Source organism: Vidua chalybeata, chromosome 3 (assembly GCF_026979565.1).
Source record: "Vidua chalybeata isolate OUT-0048 chromosome 3, bVidCha1 merged haplotype, whole genome shotgun sequence".
In the NCBI taxonomy this organism is placed as follows: domain Eukaryota; kingdom Metazoa; phylum Chordata; class Aves; order Passeriformes; family Viduidae; genus Vidua; species Vidua chalybeata.
The window spans coordinates 58741629-58764409 of NC_071532.1; the positions used below are offsets into that span (position 1 = coordinate 58741629).

Here is a 22781-nt window from a genome sequence, read left to right on the forward strand (position 1 = left end):
TGTGAGCCTAATGATAACCATATGACATACTGCAAAGAGTTAACTATATATGGCCATTAGAAGCCATTCCAGCTGGCTGCAAGCATCAAGGCAAAGTTTCAGCAGTGTTGCTCCTGATCACAAATCCAGCACTGGGATAACCCAGAATATCTAAAATGCTAAAGGAAGAGCTGCTAGGAAGCTGGGTAGGCTGCAGAAGTGGACCTGTTTTACCACACAGGCTGTCCAAACAATACCATGCTTGGAGTCTGGTCTGACATCTTCACTTCTAAGTACTAGAATTGTATGCTCTGCACAGGATACAGACTTTAACATGTGACATGAAAGTAACTGTGCCTCAGCAGTCACCAAAGAAGAACAGAGGAATCCAGGAACATGAAAAATAAGGATTCAATGTGTTTGCTAGCCTGGAAGAAGAGGTCTAATTAAAAGGAAAAATAGAGGAAATCAGCATATGACTTATGTCTATTCATTAGTAATTAATATACAACATACAACTCCCTTCTCTGCAAAAAATCCTTCAATCTAATAACTTGACAGGAACAAAATACACCAACTATTTATGAAGAGAAAAGGAAAGAGGACACGTTCTGGTACCAGGCTATTCCCATAAGGCACAAGATGTCACATCTCTGTAACTATTAGCAGTAGCAGTTTCAACTGAGGTTGAGAACATGCAGACTGTTATATTCCCCTCATATCAATGCTCTTTGATGTGACAGACTCCGCATCATACAGGAGGTGGGGGATGTAGCACTGAGAAAGCTCCTTCAGCTATTTCCAGCCATTGATCCTACTCCTGCGTGTTCGACAGGTTAACGGGGGACCTCTAGTGGAGATTTATCGGAAACCTATCCACTTGGGAGCCCAGGATTTTGAAAAAACTGACAGCATTTTTTCTAAATGTACCACAACACCTGTCCACTGCTTAGCACAGGACAAGCCACAGAAGAGAAAACAAACTGGCAATGAAGAAAAGAAGGGGAAGTTTTGACAGCACACTGCGAGCAAGCAGTTTAAATGTTTAACTCACTGTAAATTGTAAAAGGAAAGCAATACAGAAAGACAAGTGTCCTACAAATGTTTTAGTTTGTCCAGCACATTCATCCTACATATATTAATGTATATCTTGAACACTACCAAAAAAAAAAAAAAAAAAAAAAAAACAAAAAAAAAAAAAAAAAACCCAAAAAAAAAAAAACCACCAGAATTATCTGTCTAAAAAAGTATAAGGAAAGAACCATGCACTGTCACATCACCCCTTAGTAAAAGAAATAGGTTTGGTCTTCCTTAGGTTTGCACTCTGTTCTGCACTTCTTTGTTTGTATCCTTCAGAACTCAGCTGTCAAAGCTGTCAAAGCTCCCATGTCTACCCACATGGGAGACACAGGCAAGCTTGGACCTGCCCTCAAGTGCTGCATCCATTCAGCACGGCTCAGTTCCAAGCACAACTACCAGTACACAGGGCCCTATTGTGGTGTAGCATATGTAAAAGCACTGCAACTATTGCAGTGATATGTCAAAAGATCCTAAGAGAGTCATACTGCCTGATGCCAAAGGCCCATCTTGCCTAGTACTCTGTTTCAAATCAGATCTCCAAAATTTCCAGAATCAGAAACTTAGAGATAAGAACACGCCAAGTATTGAATGAAGTTTCTTTCTCACATCTGTTTAGTTTCTTCTAGGCTTCAGGGACTTTTTAAGTCAGATGCTCCTTGTGGATCTAAAAGCCCTTACAGGGCTGTCCTGCATTAACACATCTAAAATCCCCCCCTCCTACCTGTATTTCCAGCCTCTACAACACTTTGTGGCAATGTGCTCTACAATGGCATTATCTCTTGTGTGGAAAAGTTACTTTAGCCTAGCCTGAGTGCAGCACTTGTGATCCACTGCTAACAGATGCATATTGTCAAAAGCATATCTATGCTGTATTCTTTTCTATCATGAAGATATACTCTAGTTTCTGCCCCTGAAGTCAGCCTCTTCTCTTTCAAAGTGAAATAGAACAATTTTCTCTGAACAGAGATTCCCTATGGCAAACCTATGGAGTACACTATTTAAACTAGTGTACTCCACCACTGTAAATTACCACCATAGTCTCATTTTTCTACAAACTGTATTTTTTCTTCAGATTCCTATTAAGAGTAGCTATGAGTAAAAGTTATGAGAATATTTACTCACTGTGAGGTTTTTAACGATTCCTTCTGAGTCAACTGTTAAAAAGAAAAGATGAATTAATGTACATTCGAATGGCTGAAAGACAAAACCTCACAAGAAAAACTTAAACATGCTTTTTGTTTCTAAAGTTGGCTTTCTTTATTAGCTAGTGAAGATAGTGGCAACTATAGCCTTCCACAGGTAGGAATGCTGTGTTTCCAGTGGTAACTGCCTGTAAGTGTGCCTGTGGAAGTCACGAGAACACTAGAACTTTGGGTACATCAGGACAGACTGTAGAACACTGCAGTGGTGATGACTCCCTACACCTAAATCTGACAGATCCTCAGACCTGAGGTTTTTTCTTTTATCTAGCCCCTGTTTGAAGTACAACGTTTTTTACATTGAACAGGACCTGGAGAACTTGTCTTGTATTTTTCTTCCAGCAATAGTCACAGAGGAAATTTCAGTCTATCGTGATATTTTCTCCTTGCACATTTTGAAAGAGTAGTTTAACCATTTGACATTACCTTTCTAAATCTGAGCACTTCATGGAAGAAAAATTCCTACAGAAAATCTAGGACTATTAGAGGAAATGAGTCAACAATTTTATTGAGATTGAGATACAGAAAAACCACGAGTATTCTTTCCTCAGCTCACTACTCTGCTTTTATCTGACTTAGATCAATGAAAGTCCGCTTTATGTCATATAAATATTGTGCCTTCAAATATAAGTACAATTATAAAACATGAATAAAAAATACAATGGGATCCCAGCTCTTATTTTTGACCTGCAATAACTATGCCTTTTACAATACTTTACAAATTCTTTGAAGCCAATACATAGAGCTTTTCCATGATTTTATCTCCATTCTTTTCCCTGATACAGAAAGTTCTGGGATTTTTTTTTCCAGTCTCGTAGCATGGTATCTATTTCAAGTCAGAGTTAGCTCAAATGGTTTCAGTTTTCTGTTCTTTTGAGATACTAGCTAAAGGGCTTAACCAAGGCTTAGATTACACTGTGCTAAGGTTCAGACTCTGTAACTTTGTACACACAGAAATATTCATTACTTCAAAAAGACTGACTCTGCCAATGTTGCACAAGAAATTTGTGAAGAACTTATGAAATATAAGCATTCATAAGCACTTATGAAACACCTGAATTCCAGTTTAAAAAAACATACTACCTTTACTTCATCTTTCCATGCCAAGAAAATACAAATTAGACTCTGCAACAATCTTTTCTAACCTTCAAATTCATCTAAAGTGCTCATTCTTAAAAAAAAAATCCCAAACAACTTCCATGGATGTTGAAGCCAAGTTAAGGGAAATAGAAAAGCTGCTTACACTGCTGATTACCTCTGATTATCCATTTCCTTATTTGTTTATTTGGTTTTGTTTGTTTATTTCCTGCTATATTGATTGCTCAATCCCAGGACTGGTCCACACTTACAGGTAAAGTAGTCCTTTGGAACATTCTTTGCTCGAATGCGAGCTGCAGGCCCAGCATAGAGGTAGAAATCCACCTTTTTGAAGTAATTAGTCATATATTCTAACTGCTTGCAGTAGGTCCTCTCCATCCCTAAAGGGCAACATAGAAACAGAACTTTTTCATATGGCAAGGAAGATAAAGTGATTTATAAAATGCATTAGCACTACTAAGCCCACATATTTCACACAAGAAGAAAACAGTGACTCAGTAAAATTAACTTGAAAAAAGAAGTATATACATTACCATGATCCGCTAAAACAATGAGGTTTACACACTTGTGCAGATTTCGTTGTTTAAGGCCATCCATGAGCATCCCCACTGCTTTATCTGCTGTCTGTAAGGCTTTGATTACCTGTGGGATAAACCAGTTACATCTAAGATAGGAATAAATAAAAGACAGCTCTGAGGATTTGCCAGGCCATGTGCTTCTAAATATGATATAATAACATCATTAAAGTTCAGTCTAAATATAAATATTAATACTTTTTCTATTCATGTGATATGAAATTTCAGTCTGATGGTTTATGGTTCTTTTGATTCACACACAGTGTGGGAATCATAACATTAGGCTCAATTACAAGCAAAAGTTCTTAACAAAAAGTCATAAAAGAGTCATGGCCATTTTTCATCTACTATCCTTCTCAGGTCTATAAATTGGTTAATTCATGGTACAACACCATTTTTAGAGCAATTAAGTATAAGAAAAATATAGAAACTACTTACACCAGCACTAACTGGTCCAAATGAATGTCCAGAAGAATCTGGTTCTTCGATATATAAAGTGTATATATCAGGCCTTGAGTTAGACATAAATAAGAATGGAACATTATGAGAATTTAGAGGCAGCACCTAAAGAGAACACTTTGATTTAGAAAGAAAAAAAAAAAACCAGTATTAAATGGCATTTTAAATAGAATTATAAATAACTTCTTTAAACCTTGATAACAGTACATACAGCAAATACAATCATTCAACTTCCTCTGAGTTTTGTAATTAATCAACACAGACTCTTTGAAGCTACAATTTCAGGAACAATACCCAGTGTCTTTAACAGGTAACCAGAAATCACTTTGGAAAAATTCATGATCTCAGACACCAGAGCAAACAATCCTTTTTGAGATGTAAATGGAACTACCATCTGAAAGAGCTCTTCCTGACTAAGCAGTGAGACACTAGAGAGCATCTCCTAACTGCAAATACATTAGGATTTTATTAGCAAATTGTAATATAAAATATTTCATTTCTTTACACGTCACAAAGTTAACACCACGATCAGCACTGATATTTGCTTTTCATCCTGAATTACTTACTGCAATTACTTTCATGTATTTAACCTTTCTTGTGTAATAGCCTTCATATAAAATCTTTCATCCATACACTTAGACTAGAAACTGAATGTTCAATGTTTTCTACAGGACACACACCAAGAAAAAAGACATAACAATCAAATAAAACTCATACAACAGTACATCCTGTTCACTTTTTAATCTTTTGTACCTACAGTCTTATCATAGCTATGATAAGATACAGAACAGGCTTAAGTTCAGCAAATAATCATTTAAAATGGTGAGGAAGATTCCATGTTTCATAAACACCAACATAAATTTCAATTGCTAAGCATTAAAACCTTTCTAAGCTATAGTCTCACAAAGCAGGTAGATATTACAAGGTGTTACCTCTCAGGTTGGGCATTATCAAGCCATTTCAGTATTCCTGAAATTCTCTCTTCATATGGAAATGAACTGAAAAGAAAAAAAAAGTAAATAAAAAAAGATATGATGCTAACAAGACTTTCTGACTAGCACTTCTATTTCCTAGATACAGAGAAAGTGTCCATACTCTAGTCATATATCAAAGTCACAGATCTGGAACTAAGAATGATGTATTTTAACAAGGTATACCAATTAAATTTATTACTCTACTTTTTAATTGAATACAAATCACTTTAAGTGGCAAATTAGACAGACCCTGATTTTGCAAACACAAGCCTGTGTTGGTGGGACTACTCATATATTTTAAAATACATGCAAAAAAAAGATATTTTAAGTTCAGGAAATAAACCTGAAATACAAAGTAGAATAATTTTTATTCTTTTCAGCATGTATAAGCCTTGGACTTCCATATTTCAAACGTAAGTAATAATCCTTTTTTTTTGAGATCATGCTTTGTTTCCTATGAAAGAATTCACCCATTAAGTAGCTCTGCTTTCCCTCAAAGTCATACACAAGTTCTATGTTAGTTACTTACAGTACCCAGGGGTTTTCCAAGTACCATGCCTACACATCACTGCAGAGTCTGTTATCTATAGATACTTATGGTTCTATGCTTGCTTTAGATTATCTTTCTAAAGAATCATGGGAAGTACACTGCAATCATCACAATCATCAAAAATCTAGAAATAATTTACTAATGGCAATGCCTTCCATAGCAAAACAAACAAACAAACTCCAAGAAACACAAACAAAAAAAAAAACCCACAACAAAAATAATGCCACAAAAACTATGAAGGTAATTGGTACTTCACATGTGTAACCTTTGAATGAACTAGAAAAAAACATACAAGAACTATGATTCAACAGCTGTATGCATATTATCAAACATGCTGAGGAAATTTAGAGCCCTTCTTCTTTCAGTAGCTTCCCTATCCAGCAGTCTCTCTCCAATAATTTCTGTCTCCCATAGCCTCTTGCTACGGCTTCCTAGATTGTGTTTGTTGTCTTAGGGTATAGGTTATCTGTAAGCTTATTCTCAAGTGCAAGTATTTTTAGAGTGCTATATAATATCTGTTGATTTTATGCATAGAAATATGGCAATCATTGGTGAAGCTTAGCAGTGGCTACTAATCATTTCCATGATGCTCTCCTAGTGTTTTGCATTTGGCTGGGACTTCTACACTGTCTAGAAGAGCAGAATATACAGTACCCTTTGACTTTCTCACTGTGAATGGTTTTGAAAATTTCAAGTATTTTTGGTCATTCTATGTCATAACCAGGACAATGTGACATGGCACTGATCTGTCAGACTTGTTTAAAAATCTTGTCTTTCATTTCCTTCAACTGTCAAATAGCAGTTTGGGTTTTTGGAGTAATGTGCAGGAGTTTAGTACAAGCCATATCAGATCTTACCCGTTGTATACGGTGTACAAGGTGGGGTATGTTCCCCCAATTGGAACATCAGAGCCTGGCCAAAAGAAGGTGCCTGCTTTCAAATTTTGGGACATTGCTGTCAGCCAGACCTTTGGGTAAAGATAGAAACAAATGATTTTTTGTCACCACTGGAGGACTTCAGATCACAAAAATAGAAATATGTGCTGCAAGCACGCATTTTTCCTTCTCCTTTCACAGTTAGCTAATGACCATATCTGATCTGAAGTTTTGTTTCCTACATGCACATTCTGAAGAAAAACTAGTAGCATGGAAACCATGATGTTGAAATTTCCTGGATAGTCTCAGCATAGAAAAAAACACATAGGGATTTCCATAAATGGCAATGGGCAGTGATCCTTATTCCTGTGGCAAACCCCAGGACCAAGAAGATGGAAGAAGCTGCCTTAGGGATATTCAGAATTGGCATTAGGAAACATTTTATTACACATACAACAGGCTTCCTAAAGCTGGTTGTTGCTGCCCTGTGCCTGTCAGTGTTTACAAGGCATTTGGACAACACCCTCAAAAATGTGATCTAATGTTTGGGCAGCCCAGAGTTGGTCAGGCAGCTGTAAGTCCATTCAAACTGAAATATTCTATTGTATTAGTTTCATTTTGTTTTGTACCTATTTCTATTTCACATATAGATTCTAATTATATTATTTTATTATAAGAGGGCATATTTCCATTAATCCTAAGAAGTGCAGCTCTGGTTGTGTTACAAACCTGATGGAATCCTTCAGGAAAAAAAAAAACAGCACCAAAATCTGGATATTTGAGTATATTATAAATATTACCACACAGACAGAGACAACATAAATATAAATGTATATTAAGTAAGTATACCCCATATTGCATATGTTTAGGGTCTTTTTCAGCACCATTATTAGAGCTTGATATTTCTAGGAAATTAGTAATTTTAATCATAACTATAGGTACAATTGAGGGTTGTTATGAAATGTGCCGTATGTTATATATAATTGACATTTTTTCAGAAGTTAAGCTCTTTGCTATTCCCTTCCTTGCTTTTAAATGCCTAGATATTTGCAAATAGATATGTGTAAATAGATGTAATTTGAAAACCAATTTCATTTTGTAGCAAGTCATCAAAAGCCAAGCAAAAAAATACCCCAAAATCAAATCATACTGAAAATTTACTGTGGCAAGAAATCCATTCCAGTACTAGATGAAATATTTGAGTCTTTTTTTACTAACTGCCACATTAAGTGAAAATTTTGAGTCTCAGAATTAACATTTTAAGAGTTCTTTTACTTTCATAACAAGCAAACTACTTTGTAGGCAGCCTATAATATGAAGCCTACAGGTTATCTAGTACTTTCTGCGAATATATTGCACCGTTTTTCATTTTATTCCCTTTTTGTGTTGTTTTATGATATGACACAAACCATTCTGGACATAAATACTGTATGATGAACAAACCTACTGGTTGCCCTTTCCACCACGCAGGTTTGAATTTTTCCTCCCCTGAAAGTGAGAAATGCGCATTCAAGCCTACATCATACATGTTGTTATCAATGATACCATGAGATTCTGGATACAATCCCTGTAAAATGAGAATAAACAAAATAAAATGCTTAGTCCTGAAATCAAATGAACCCTAAACTATGTTTCAATGCACACTGCTACAATGCTGCAATTTTTAAAGAACTTTTTTTATCCTAGAAACAGAACACTTTCCCAATTCACACTGATCATCTTCCTGCCAATGAATTCAGCGTGCCCATCAAATTCCCTTTTCCATATTTCCTTCCCAGCCCAATTAAAACCTGATGTGCTATAGATTAAGTACCCTGTATGTCATGTCACTGCATGTCAGCTGCCAAACCCACCCTAACAAATACTATCATCAAAAGGCTGTGTCCTCACCCATGCTCACCCATATCCAATTAAACTGACAAGGATCAGGAATAACCAGCTCACAGGCCAGGGACAGATAGCACAAGATGTATAGCCACACAGATCATGCCCATATGTACCATCTCAGCATCTCTATCTCTCTCTGATATCTATAGCATGAGTTCCTGTATCCCTCAAAAAGACAGGCACCACAAAATCCTTTCTGTGTTACCCAGACAATGAAAAGGAAAACCAAAAATTCTCACTTACTGTGACAATAGTATAGTGGTTTGGAAAGGTTTTTGTGGGGTAAACAGCTCTCATGTATTTTGAATGTGTGCCACATGTTTCTGCAACAGATTAGGGTATTAATATGCATTTTCTTATCTTTTTTTAAATTGAAAACTAACAGTCTTAAAAACAAACAAAAATCACTGCTATCAGTTGCTGCAATTTAGATGGCGAAACGTCGCTCCAAAACAAGACATACAATCCTGGTGTCTTCCTGTGAGCCAAGCTAACTGTCCCCTTGCAGCCAGTGGACCTGGATGCCCAATTCAGCTGCCTAAAGCCTAGAAGCCTAAGGTCCTTTGAGAAACCTTTAATGATCCTGTCTGCCTTTCAGATGCTCCTCCTCCATCCTGTCTGCCAATCCAAATAAATTTCTCAGATACTTCTGAGATCTAAAATGGCCTAGCTATACATATTTATGCAATGAGACTGAAGCCTCAGGTCAGACCAAACAAGAGCTGCAGAGCTGATTGGTGACAAGCAGGACTCAGGACTCAGTTGCTTAAGCACTGGAGCCAGGTGCCATTTGAGAAACCCTCTGTTGTCCAAGACATCTGCATGAAAGTTGACAGTTTTGATGCAAATCACTTCGAGATCTGTGTTCTCCTGACACAGCTGCTGAAGGCCATGGCACTCTGAAGTATACCAAAAACACAGATTAGGGCAACAATTTGTCCTGTGGCACCCTCTGTCTGTTGATTGAGATGACTTGTCCTCTAGGTTCCTACACTGCACTGTGCAAACTATATTAAACATAAAGGCACTGATTCAATGAGCATATAATCATCTCACATGCAGACATCTCCAAGAATATGTCTAAATGCAAATGTTCTGCCCTGGAGTGAATCCCACCCCAGGTGTCCTACCCATATCTCCAAACATTGCATTATTTTTCATCAATCAAAGGTTCTCAGCACACAAACATCTGTAATGTCTAAATCCACTGTAACATTCAACTATCTTACCCACAAATCAAATACATGAAGACTGGAAGATGCCTTAATGACATTTTTACATTTAACTCACATGGACAAAATTCTATATTAAGCTGTAACCAGATGATTATTTCATTCATGCTCAAACACAATTTTTTATTGATGTAGAACATTTCAGTCAAAGAACAGAAGCTGATTTTGACTAAGCAACCAAAACAATGTGTGAAATTTTCCAACAAAACTGTTCCAATGTGATACAGAAAAAAAAATAAAAGGCTTAAAGAGTGTTTGAAGAACAGCTGAATAATTGAAAGATATGACAAAATCAGCAAAATTTTCTATGGATTTCTCTTGCACAATAAAGGATCTGTATTCATAGTGTACATATTCTATAAGCTTGATTACCCTTACTGAAAGTTCTAAGTTAAAGGAGTTAATAGAGAGGAAAGATTTTATGCTACAAATCAACATTACATTTTTTCTTTTGCAAAGAAATTTCTTTCCTGTAGATTTCTGAGAAATATAAGCATGAGTGTGCATAAACAATTGCTCAAGTTGACCACAAATATGAGCAATGCTGACTTAGATTGGTTCATGTTTCAAAAGATTTCTTGGAAACATAGACAAAGAATGGTATTCGTTCCTTTTGCCAGTTTGGCATTCCTTTTTCACCTTGTTTCAAAAGACTGGAACTGACTACTGACTTCAGCATTCATGACTCCTTCACTGATTTAAGTTCTTTCCAGTCAGAATGACATCAAAGAACAAACAATTAGCCCAAGAAGTCAGGTATGCACATTAGTTCAAGTTCAGGTTTCTGGATACTCTCATTATCCACAAACAAGTTTGTTAACTATTCCATAAAATGTAGTACTTCATAACATACATGTGAAACTTTCAAATGAGCGCAATAGAAACTTAATGTAACATACTCAGGAGTGATACAAATACTGTTGATTTAGACTATTGCTGCTGAGATGAAATTACTAAATATGGAGACATTTTGTCCAGATACAAAGTCTCTGGAGATCTGAGCTCTAAAATATTCAGGAATTTTAACCAAGTGTGCACTAATGGTCTCACTTTTTAGAGCGCTTTAAAGCACAAGCTAAAGATCTTCAACCTGCTCTTCCTCACAGTATTCAGAAATGCTGGGAAATGGTTACTTGAGCCTTACTGCAATAATATCAACATACTAACATCTTAAAATATCTGATTTGAAAAAAAAAGAAAAATTTCCCAATAACTCAATGTATTATACTGTAATGTCCTACTCCTTATCAGCTATTTAGCTATTTTTTTAACGCAGTACTGAAGGTGCAGGAAATGCTTATCTGGAACTCTTTATCAGTTTTAAACTGCATTTTAATGTATATTTCAAACTGTGTACTTAATAAAAAGCTGCTGACCAATATTAGAGGCCTCATTAAAAAAAAAGTCATGTTTGCCGTGCAAATACATGAAGCAAGGCAGAATATATACAATAATGAAAAGATTCAGCTGATGAGAGAGGCCTGATTTGTGATTTTTTTTATTGCTGAGCAACACATATGCATGACAGTAGCAAAAGGGACCAGAGAGGTTGCATGCAGACTCTTAAAGAAAATAGACAAAGCACCCTTGGTAACTTACTGAGTTTTTCAATATTTGGCAGCAAAGAACTCCAAGTTTCCAAATATTCTGCTCTAAACCCATCCATTGAAAAAAGGATAAGTGGTGGGAGAGTAAATCTACAAGAAAATATAAGTTTATTGTCATAAAGAAGGTGGAGAGTTGGTGACTTATTAAGATTTCTAACAATATAAATTTGGCTTTTATAAGCATGATCTGGAGTATTCATGTGCATCCCACAATTAATAACACAGTGTTTATTAATTTAATTTATTAATTTAATAACACAGAGATAAAGAAATAGCTCAATATTGAAAGCAAATAATAATAATACTCCTTCTGGTAAGAAACCAGAGGAGGAATAAAATACAAGTAATCATTTCAGCCGTAATATTTTTAAAAATTACATATTGACATCAGGCAGTAATGACTATCCTTGTTTGTTCTTATTAACAGTGGTCTTTCCAAAACACAGAAGCACACTAGCATGAATAGTTTGCATAAAGCCAGTCTGCATAAAACAGCTTGCTGATTTGAATCTGAAATTAAATGGATCTTTATATTGCAATGCAGTGTATAGCACTTAAAGAAGCTCCCTCTGTTACTTTCTAAGCTTTAGCCTATGAAACTCAGTTAACTCAGCAAGTTATTTGTTAACCTAAAAAGTGTACTTTGATACCTATTTTGGGAGGTATATGCAGGAACCCATAAAGAAGTCACAATGCTAATGGTCTTACTGTTATAATTAAACTAAATTGGCAGTAAAATAAAAGAAAATCATGGATAATGACACAAATACCATAACTGAACCAGAAATTAATTAATCTTTCTTTGCGGATGACTTTTAAATGGTGTTTCTGCCTAGCCTCTAACTATGGTTCTGAAATCCTGCACATATAGCAAAACTTTTTCAGCATTTGTAGATATACAGCTACTTCATAGCTATCTTTTAAATACACCTTTCTTCCTGCAAATAATTGGACCAAAAAAGTCCCCAAACAACCGTGTTGCCTAAAGATTTGCAGTCACAGATTCTAGCTGTTATTACAGACTGCATAAGTTGACTTATCTGAATTGTCAAAGATACAATATGGTAAAATAAAATGGACTATGAACAATGATGGACTAAAATGGACTATGAACTGCTCTAAACTGTAAATGATCAATGAATGACAAAGGTTTTAAAAAGAACAAACATTCCTAGTCACAAACCATTTCTACAGAATATTCCTCAGGGCAGGGACTTTACTCTCCATAAATATGAAAACCTGTTTCAGAACACTGGAGTATTTCTGACCATCACAAAAAATTTATTTGCTAAGAAGACAAATTCCTTTATCCTACCCATCTGGACACTGAGGAGTTTCAATTGACACACATGGTTCTTCTACCCAAGATGTTTCACCTAAAAGGAAAAAAAAATACTGAGTTAGCACTGAACCCCACCACCACTACCAAAAAAGCAGCTGCCTACATGATCTTTTTAAAGCTCTTCCTGTAACATTTTTTCAACAGAAATCTAGGGCTAAAGACACCTTTACTTTAGAAACAATTTGGTGCAACCTATTAGGCCCTCAAACCCTGAAAGGACTAGTGCTCACAAGTCAAAACCAAAGAACATATGCCACACAGAAAAGCAAAGAAACAAAATGAAGAAGAAAACACTACAAAAGCTTAGACTTTTGTTGAGTTTTAAATTAAAAATATTCAAATTGTATCCTGTCCACACTGGGCTACTTATTCATTTTTTCTTTTCTGGGTACTACTGACACACTTAGAGACAAGCCCAGGGCTCCCTTTAGTACTTCTTTTCTTTTTGTATGTTGTGGTTTAACTCCTTTTAGCTTTAATCTGCATTTAGTTAACAAATATAATGTTGCAGGAGTTGCCTTCAATTTATCCCCTTCCACAACGCAAAAGAATTCTGATAACAGATACCATGTCACCATCATACTCCTCAAGTGTCATTCCTGTAACTGAATTATAGCTGCACTAATCTTTAATGTGTTTAGCTGGAGCCAGTATGAAAAAATTAGCCATCAACAAAGATATTCAAAAATAAGTAAAACATAAGAAATCCAGTCTAAAACCAGAATTGTAATCAAAAGCATGGGAAAATTTAAATTAGAGATGACTACTACAATATATACTTCAGATTGTCTCCATCTATCTTTGGGGAGAAAAGGAGAAAAAAAGAAAAAAAAGGGAACATCCAAAGCCCCCACACGGTATACTTCTGCAATATCCAAATCATTCTGTCTTTCTTATGAATGACACAATTCACAGTGTTCTGCAGAAAAAGTGCTTTTCACAGTCAAAAATACCAAAAGCTTCACCTCAAAACATATTAATTTTTCAAAATGCCAGTCAGACTCTGGTCTGGAGAAGCAAATTCATCTGCCTTTATATTTTCAATGTTTGCCCAACTATTTCATACTAAAATTTATATGTAAAACTTTTTGATTTTGATTTACCTTTACAAATGCTGTAGTAATTTACACAGCAGTCTTTTCTCTGCAAGCAGTCATCAGAACAAGAACAGTAACTTCCAGGTACTCTTGTCTCACCACAACGGAAATTAGTGCACTTCCAAGATCGGGCTGAAAATTCAAAGGAAAAAAACTGTGATTCAGTTCACAGAACCTCATGTGAATTTTTTTGCATGGAAATCTTTCAAACAAGTAAAGATAAAAACTGTTATTTATATGTACTGTTTGAGCTGCTTTAGAAGTTTGCTCTGGAAAGAAAACTCAAGATTTAATTTAATTCAAAAAAATTAAATTTCTTTGGCCATTCAACACCAACACAGAGTCATAAAAAAATTTATTTTACAAAGGTATCCCCAAAGTCATCTCCCTCAAAGCCTTCCATCTTTCCAAAAAGATCTACGGAAAAACACAATCAAAACAAATAAACAAAAAACCACTCCATATTTCTTTTACAGAGGAGAAAGAGAAGCAAACTGATCTTTTTTATGCTCTTGCACATGAGTTCCAGCAGAAAGCAAAAAAAAAAAAAAGAGAAGTAAGGACTGAAGTGGGCAGAAAAAGCAATAAGGATGAAGAAATACATGAGCAGCTGTTGAGAAAGCAGAGACAGTAACTGGAGAGGAGCCTGGCCTCAATGCAGAACCAGGCTGTCCACCGGAAAACAAGTGGACTCCTCCAGTCCCAAGCACCCACCGAGGTCTGCATGAGGCTGGAGAGCACAACTGACTGGGAAACACGGCCTTATTTTCAAATGTGCAAGAGGTACTGGCACAACAGGGTTGCTTCAAGGGCCCTGCTTAAGGATAACCCATTATTCCCACTCATGCTCATCTTCAGCTTTGTATGCACCATGAAATATACGTGGCAAATGCTTTAGTTATCCATAAGGGACAAAAATACAGGAGTCTGATTTGAGAAAGATGCAGGAAGATTTTGTGTCCTGCCAGGTCACCAAGCCACCTGATTACAGAGGCAGCTTGACTCTGCCACATCCACCTGAGCAGGAAGAATAACATTACTGTGAGGGTGATGGAGCACTGGAAAGGTTGCCCAGAGAGGTTGTGGAATCTTCTTTCCTGGAGACATTTAAAAGCCACTGGGACACAAGCCTCAGGAGTGTGCTCTAGGATCTTACTTGAGCAGGAAGGCTTGACTAGATGACCTCCAGTGGTCCATTCCAACCTTATAACTATTCAGTGATTTTGTGATTTTTTTGTCACATTTCCCTCCCTAGGAAGGAAGGAAACATGACATGACTTCTGTGTATCTGCATAAACATGACAATTACCCATTTTCTATTACAGTCATGTGAAGAAAAAAATTCAAAATAAAATGGACACCAGTGAGCACTGCCTGGAGGGGAACTTACTTGGCTCCACACAAGTGTCCTCATAGTCCCAGCAGCAGTCCTGACGCTCCTTGCAGCCGCTGTCACACTGGCAGCCAGGCACATCTTTCCTGTGTGGCTCATTGCACTTGTGTCTGCAGCTGACTGTAGGGAGAAGGCAGCGAGGCTGAATGCTCACATAACCCTGTGCCAGGAAGGTCAGTTAAACAGATCATGGATATGGGCTGCAGGGAGAGATGTGCTGAATAATTTCCCAAATCTGATTCCCTAGCTATTTTCCAATATGGTCACTAGCACGCGGGCCAACACGGTGGAAGCAAGGCTGTAGGAATCCCTCTGGGAGCTGAAGGTCTGACAGCTGCTGGCACCACAGCCTGGGACAGAGCTGTCTCTGCAACAGGTCTCTGCAGGACCAGGGTGGCAAAGCCAGGGTGTCCCACTCTGTCAGCATAAGAAAGGGGAGACTGGCATCTCTCCTGCTCATTTCTCAGTCTGAAATAAAAGAGGAAGAGTGATTCCCACTTTGGATGTTCTGTAATACATCTGCATGGGACAGAATCTCCCTCAGGGCAGGGTACCGAGCCATAGAGGTCCCCAGGGGCAGCGGGGCAGGGACCAACAATCAGGAGCCATCCCACCACTCCATCCTGGAGCAGCGCAGCTGAGGTAGCACCACGGCAGCCCCACACCAGGAACTGGCACTTCCCTGACAACAGGGACAGGTTATGGCCAGGTTGTTGGCCTGTGGGTGGGTCTGGCTCAGTAGGACCCACGTCTGGGCAGGGCAAGGCTGTGGTGAGCTGGAGGCCATCCCTGCTGGGTCAGTGCTGGGACAGGGGCCGTGGCTCCTGGGCCCTGGGTAGGGTGGAGACAGCCTGGGGGAATCTCCTTTCCTGGAGACATTCAAAAGCCGTCTGGACACAATCCACAAAGTTTATTGGAGCACTCAGAACTCTGGCAATATCTCTGCTACTTTATTGATACCATGTCCCTTAAAAGTCTGTAGGTTGGGCTATTTTAATTACAACAAAGAAAAGGATCCAAATGAAAGTTGAGACAAGCGTTCCTCAGCACAGCTGTGACACCTTCAAGCAGGGTGAAGGGACAGGTCTGGGTTTCCTGAGGACACCTGAAGACAATCCCAAATCTCCAAAGATCACTCGCAGTTCCACAACAGCCTCCACATGGACAAGCCTTGTATGCACGTTCTCTGTACTCCAGAAATACTTATTGAACCCTGCTGAGCTCCCGCATTTCCAGCTTTCTTCTCCAGTCACACAGTTAAACAGGAATAGGTATAACTACTCAGTTTTGATAGGGCAATTCTATTATAATTACCACAATGTTCATGCTTTTTTTTGCAGGATGCACTGCCTACAAATTTGGCTTTAATATTCACTTTGTAGAGCCTATGCAGAGCTAAAATTATTTTCAAATTGCCAAAAACCAACTACGGTTCTATTTCATCTTATTTGCTATTGAAAGTCTTCAGAAGGATCTAAGACTTGATGAGCTACTAGGTAAACAAGTACTGTATGTGTTGATTAGCAATGAGAAATGTGTAAAGAAAATGTGCTTCCTTGAACTCCTCCAGAAGGGATTACTGTTGTTTTGATTCTAAAGGAAGTGTTTTATTTAATTCACAGTGTGTTGCGTTTGCTTGTTCTCACCTAGACTGACTTGTTCCCCCGACATCAAAACATTACTTTGTTTTTCTAACTAAAAAATACCATTCCACTGAATCAAGCCACTATCCCCTCTTTACTGTAGCTTTACAGAAACTCAAGTTTTCAAAGAATATTCATAATCAGTTTTAGCATCAGCCTCCTGAACTATGCCAAATATACTGAAGATTATCCAATGATATTTCTTTCACAAAATATTGTTTAACTAATTGAAATAACTATATATAATAGGATAACATATCTCAAATTTTCTGGAAGTGTTAGTGCAATAAAACTTCCAATGTGCCATGAACTAGATTTCACACTTTTGGGAAGATTCAGCAAGACACTTAGTGGTTTAGGATATGTTTTTCAAGTATAGATTGTGAGTGTTCAATTTTTATACAATCAAACTTGAGAAATGTAAGAACTTCATTTTCTCAAGTGCTGACTTTTCACAGATCATTTACATTATGCTATAAAAAAGCCTTTGCTGAAAGCCTTTGCCAGATCCAGATCGTTGGCAATTATGCTGAAAGTATCGTAAACATACCTTGCTCCTGGTTTCCACGGTTGAGTCCTAGTCCTAAACCTAGTCCGAGGGCTACAACCACCAAAGCACACAGCAGAACCTGTCACACAGACACAGGGAACCAGTGTTCACAACTGTGGTAAATTGTTGTGTTTATTAGAAATTAACTCATTAATATTTCTATGAATGCATGATTTCTTAAGAACTAATAATTTCTCTGAAGTTCTTCATCAAAAAATTGAACCTGAAGATAGGAGAGGCGCAATAGTTATAACCTTACGGCCAGTTGTGATGTTGTAATTGGGGAAATCTTTGCTGGAGAAAAGATAGTAGGAAGTAATCAGTATATTTATCTGTTTTGCATAGGCTTTGCCTGTACAAATAAAGGCAATTACTTTTATTTAACTTCTGTATTTACTTGATATGATCACAAGGATTTCTTAAGAAATTTAGCTGGATTGAGGTAGTAAACTTTTCACCCACATGCCAGTTTCTTATAAGTCACCCTGTTAGTAAGGTTAGAGGAAATTGGAAGGAGACTAACAGCCCAAGGAAACTCCCTAACATAAAACAGCATACCTTTAGGGAGACTGGGGGAGAGCTGAGGAAGCCTCTATCAGCTCAACAGACACAAAGCTCAATAGACCAAAGACAAATGGCAATTCATGCTGGCTAAAAGGTGCAGTGAAAAGGGACAACCTTCTCAGAGTAATTTGTGATATATGCACTTCCCTCTTCACTAAGATAATAATGGAAAAGAAGATGCATATCACACAAAAAATCACCATGAAACAGCCCAGTTTATGTCCCATTTTTGCCTCAGAGCTTTCTTTTGTCTTCTGCCATTTCCAGGATTCAGTCAGCTGATTCCTGGAAGTACTAAGGTTAAAAATAAAGTAGAAATGAGAGAGGATTACTCTCAAGCTCAGTATAACTGTAATGGAGCCTCTTATCTGAGACTACAGCAATCTTAAGGAACTGAGAACAACTGCACGTGCATCCTCTGATCTTTGTGGCTGCCTGTCCTGCCTTGCAGGTGCTGGGCAAAAGTGTGGCATCAGGGAGGGCTGCTCAGTTCTCGGATGTGGGTGTACAACTGATTTATTTATCTGGCAACACCAAACACTAGCAATGCCATAGTTACTTCCTTCATACTTTCTCCTTCTCTACTTTACTTTCTTCCTGCTACTTACTCGCAGCTTTTTTGTACAGATATACCTCAAAAGGAGTGGAAATGGGATTGGTGAGAGAACTGGATGAGGGAGATAGATGGAGTAAAGATGTGTGGAAAGATTGCCCAAACTGGCAGAAATGCTGAAGCCCCTTGAAGAGAGACTGTATGTGTGAAGGCAGCAGTTTAATCATACATCCAGTCAGCAGGCTCTGAGAATAAGGGTGTTAGGGTTTTCGTTTGGGCTAGACCAGCAGCCACTCTTTCTGGGCAGGGAGGATAACACTGCCAAGTGTTTCACTGAGCACAGATAAGCCTAATCACCAGGGCATGTACTTTTCACCTTGAAGATACTATGATTTTACCCTTCATTTTGATTAAAACTCACATTTGTAATTGAAATAAATAGATCCTACTAAATTGAAGTACAAATTAAAATACAGCTACTACAGCAACAAACATCTCCACTCCTTCAAGTAATAAGACAGCTGAAGTAAAAACCAAAAATTCCTATCAGGTATACAGATAAGATGATCCATTTTTTACAACATCTACACAAACACCCTTGATTTTGGGACATTCATTCTTAAGGTGAAATAACATTGGTAGCACCTATTCAAATCCTCAGGTTTTCCACAGCTAACTTCTATGACTAAATTCAGAATTACAACTACTTATTCTTAGAAAAGTTGTTCCTAGTGCATCTGCTGTGTTTGCTGGAGGACTTACTAACAGTGTGACTCCTATTCTCTGCCTAAACTTTCAGGAAGAAATTGCCAAGAAAGTATTTCATGCATTAGATTTAGCAAAAACATAAATTGTGTGGAATATTAACAGTTTACACCTCCAATATGTAGATTGTGAGTTTTGTATAGGCAGGCATTTGAAAACTAGTACATCTGAAAGAATGAATATGTTTTAGTAGACTTAAATTTCTCACTTTACTCTTCCATGTACCTCTTGAAGGTATAATTTACCTTTCTTTATAGTTATGCAGTTTTCCCACATTCTTTCTCATGACTCATTTTTAACTGATGACTTTAGAAAAAAATATGTCTGTTATTTCGTCTTCTTTTTTTCAGTTTCCAGTATTTCCCTCACATTTTATGCAATCCTTGCACAATGCAGCATTAAATAGGAAATTGTACTATGTGAAATTGTTCTGATGACATAGAGCTGAAAAGTATAGTAGCTTGACTCTCTTTTCTATAGGGCTATTTTCAAAATTAAGTTTCAAGCTTTTCTAAAATTAGTACCTGTAGTTTCCTCTAAATTTCAATTTACAAATGCAAGAGCTTGTGTAAACATATATACATATTTAATGTTTGTTTCTAATGTGGTCACCAACAGAAGATACAAGAAAAGATTTTAAAAATTTAACAAAAAGCCTATACTTTATTATTTACAAGGCAGCTGCATAGCTCTTAAAGCCTCAGGAAAGAGGTAAAGAGCTGACACGATATTTGAGATGTGGGCCTGACAATACTGTACAAAACGTTTCATTAGGCTTTCCCTATGCCTTACTTCCTGAGTGGTTTTTGCCAACGACTTGCCTATAGGTTCTCTTTTGTTAATTACAAATATAAAGATACAAAAGTAAGGAAAAAGAAAGTGTGGTTGCACATCTGTTTTGAGACACTATCTAAAACAACGTATCGAAGCAACGTCTTCACTATGCAAAAGAACTGTCAGGTTAATGAAGTACAACAAAAACTGCCAGTAAAAAAAATTGCTTCATAGGTACTAGAAGAACTTTAGAAATGTGCCAGTGAAGCTAGTGCAGTTTCAGTGACACACTCATGTAGTAAAATTTTAACTACCAATTACTAAGCTACCCTGAATGATTATACTGATACAATAAAACTTTAAAAAATCCTTCAGATTTGAGAATTGTAAAAGTAGCAGCCCTGAAAAGCAGCCCCTACTTACAGCACAGATGACTTTGTATTTTAAGACGGTTTTTTTCTTCACATACTCTTCTGATTTTAAAGACATCTCCTCTGAATATCTTCTGTGATCCTTAGTTATATCATCCTCAAGCTCCATTTTGTCGAGATCTGCCACTCGTCTGCGTCTTCTGCCTTCCTCAGCCTCCCCAGCTGTGTTTTCTGCGAGTGAGATGCTACTCCTTCTTCAAGACTTCTAGTACTTTGCTCATAGATCTTTTAATGAGATCTCAGCTCTTGCATCCGTGTTAGGTTTGCAGGAAGCCAAAGCAAGCAGGAAAACTACTCTGAAAGGTCAAAGGCTGAAAAACATTTATCTGTGTTCTGGGAACCGGACTGTTCAAGATAAGAACGGCATTAGGCAAACACTTAAGTGAAGATTAGAATTAAAGTGTTGCTAAGCAATAAAATGCTAAAATACTCAAGTACTCAACTATTTGGTTAAAAGCTTGTTATCCAGAGAATATATCCTCAAAGAAAGTGTTAAGTATACGAAACCAGTATGAAAGGAGACGGTTTCTTATTTCGTGTTCTGTGTCACGCCTATGTATTCAGATCCCTTTCCTTATTTAGCATCAGAGGATTCCTCCCTGTTAGTTTCAATCCATTTTTGTCTCAACTTCTTACCCCTTCTTACACCGTTTTCTTTTTTGCAGTACTTATAACTGTGCTGATTAAAAACAAATCGTATACATCCAAGTCAAATTCAATAAAAAAATAAAAGGTTTTGTTTAAAAGGTTTTGTTTGTTAAAGGTTTTGTTACAATTTAAAATCTATTTGTTTTTCAACTTGGTGGTTACTGGAAGGATTTGCTACTACGAAAATGTACCTTCATAGCCTACTAGGACTATGATGAATTTGTAACTATTCAGATTGTAATATATGATTTATAATAAATTCGTGCTCAGGACTAAAAAATACAGTATCCTTTTTAATGGAACCAAATATACACAGGATGAACTCCTGTCTCAGAAAATGGTTATTCTGAAGGATTATTCTGTCTAGAAGATATGCCTTGAATTTAGAAGCACCACAAGAAAAGAGCATGCGTGAATATGTGAAAAAGGATAAAAAGAAACAGGAGGATCCCCCCAGAATCCCGCTAAGTCTGGAAACAGTATAAAAAAGACCCTGTGAAATCAGTACCCTGTGAACTGCTAGAGTACGGTGCTGCATTAGTCTGGACGCAGTTCACCCAGCACCCACCCAGTTCATCCACCTGGCTTGGTGCTGATTTGCTTGTGGCTTTTCCAATTTTACTTTGATTTATTTTAATAAATTCCTTTAATTATTAAATTGACTGATTCATTTATAACAAGATGTTGATCTGACTCTAAATTTGAACGTTGCATGAGCTACAACTTATAACAATTAAATTTATAATGTTTATAATTATGTTAAAAAAATCCTAAGCATTATACTATACCAGTTGGTATGAAGAAAATTAACTCCACTGCAACCCAAATTAGTACAATCTCCTTATTCTATACAATTTGAGTCATGCTTAAATCCCACATTATCCAGCACATCCCCAGTAATCACACACACACACACACACACACATCATCATCATCATCATCATCATCATCATCATCATCATCATCATCATCATCATCTTTTAATTTACAGACAGATATCACTCCCTTACTCTACGAGACATTTTACCCCTGTAAAATGCCCATTGAGTTCCCTTCTTTTATGACCAGGGTTCCATCTCTTGTGGTGATTGCTCAGGTGTGTTGCGTGGAGCTACTGGTAGCCAAAACATAATCAGGTTGTGTCAAACCTGTAGGGATTCTTGCGAGGCTTGCCCTGTGCTCAGGTGGCTTCTGTTATAGTGCTTCCCATACAACACGCAACTCAAACAATGAGTTACAACACTTAAAGATAGTATCTACTTCAATTTCCGCACCTGGGGCCCTTGAAGGATGCTATAAAGTTCCTTAATCAAGTCTTCCTCTTACCATGCTGGTATGGACTTACTCCCAAGTTGCAGGCTTTCCCTTGGTTGGAAAGCTGCTCTGCAGAAAGGACCTTAGAGTATTGGTCAACAGCAGCTGGACATGAGCCAGCGTATGCCCAGGTAGCCAAGAAGGCCAGTGGCATCCTACCAAGGATCAGCAATAGAATGGCCAGCAGGAGCA

At 37.3% G+C, this 22781-nt stretch overlaps 1 protein-coding gene across 1 annotated transcript in view; it reads right to left on the reverse strand.

The window, feature by feature from the left end:
* ENPP3 (ectonucleotide pyrophosphatase/phosphodiesterase 3) overlaps positions 1-20894 on the reverse strand; it is a 35523-nt gene extending 14629 nt beyond the window's left edge. The window contains exons 1-14 of the mRNA XM_053938035.1: positions 20620-20894; positions 17541-17619; positions 15345-15467; positions 13961-14086; positions 12831-12891; positions 11508-11605; positions 8920-8999; positions 8237-8356; positions 6772-6881; positions 5323-5388; positions 4370-4442; positions 3890-3998; positions 3608-3736; positions 2182-2213 (exon numbers count right to left, since the gene is read on the reverse strand). Of these exons, the coding sequence (XP_053794010.1) occupies positions 2182-2213; positions 3608-3736; positions 3890-3998; positions 4370-4442; positions 5323-5388; positions 6772-6881; positions 8237-8356; positions 8920-8999; positions 11508-11605; positions 12831-12891; positions 13961-14086; positions 15345-15467; positions 17541-17619; positions 20620-20736 (1323 nt within the window). The 5' untranslated portion in view covers positions 20737-20894. The remainder of the gene's footprint in view (positions 1-2181; positions 2214-3607; positions 3737-3889; positions 3999-4369; positions 4443-5322; positions 5389-6771; positions 6882-8236; positions 8357-8919; positions 9000-11507; positions 11606-12830; positions 12892-13960; positions 14087-15344; positions 15468-17540; positions 17620-20619) is intronic.
* Between the last annotated feature and the right edge of the window lie 1887 nt (positions 20895-22781).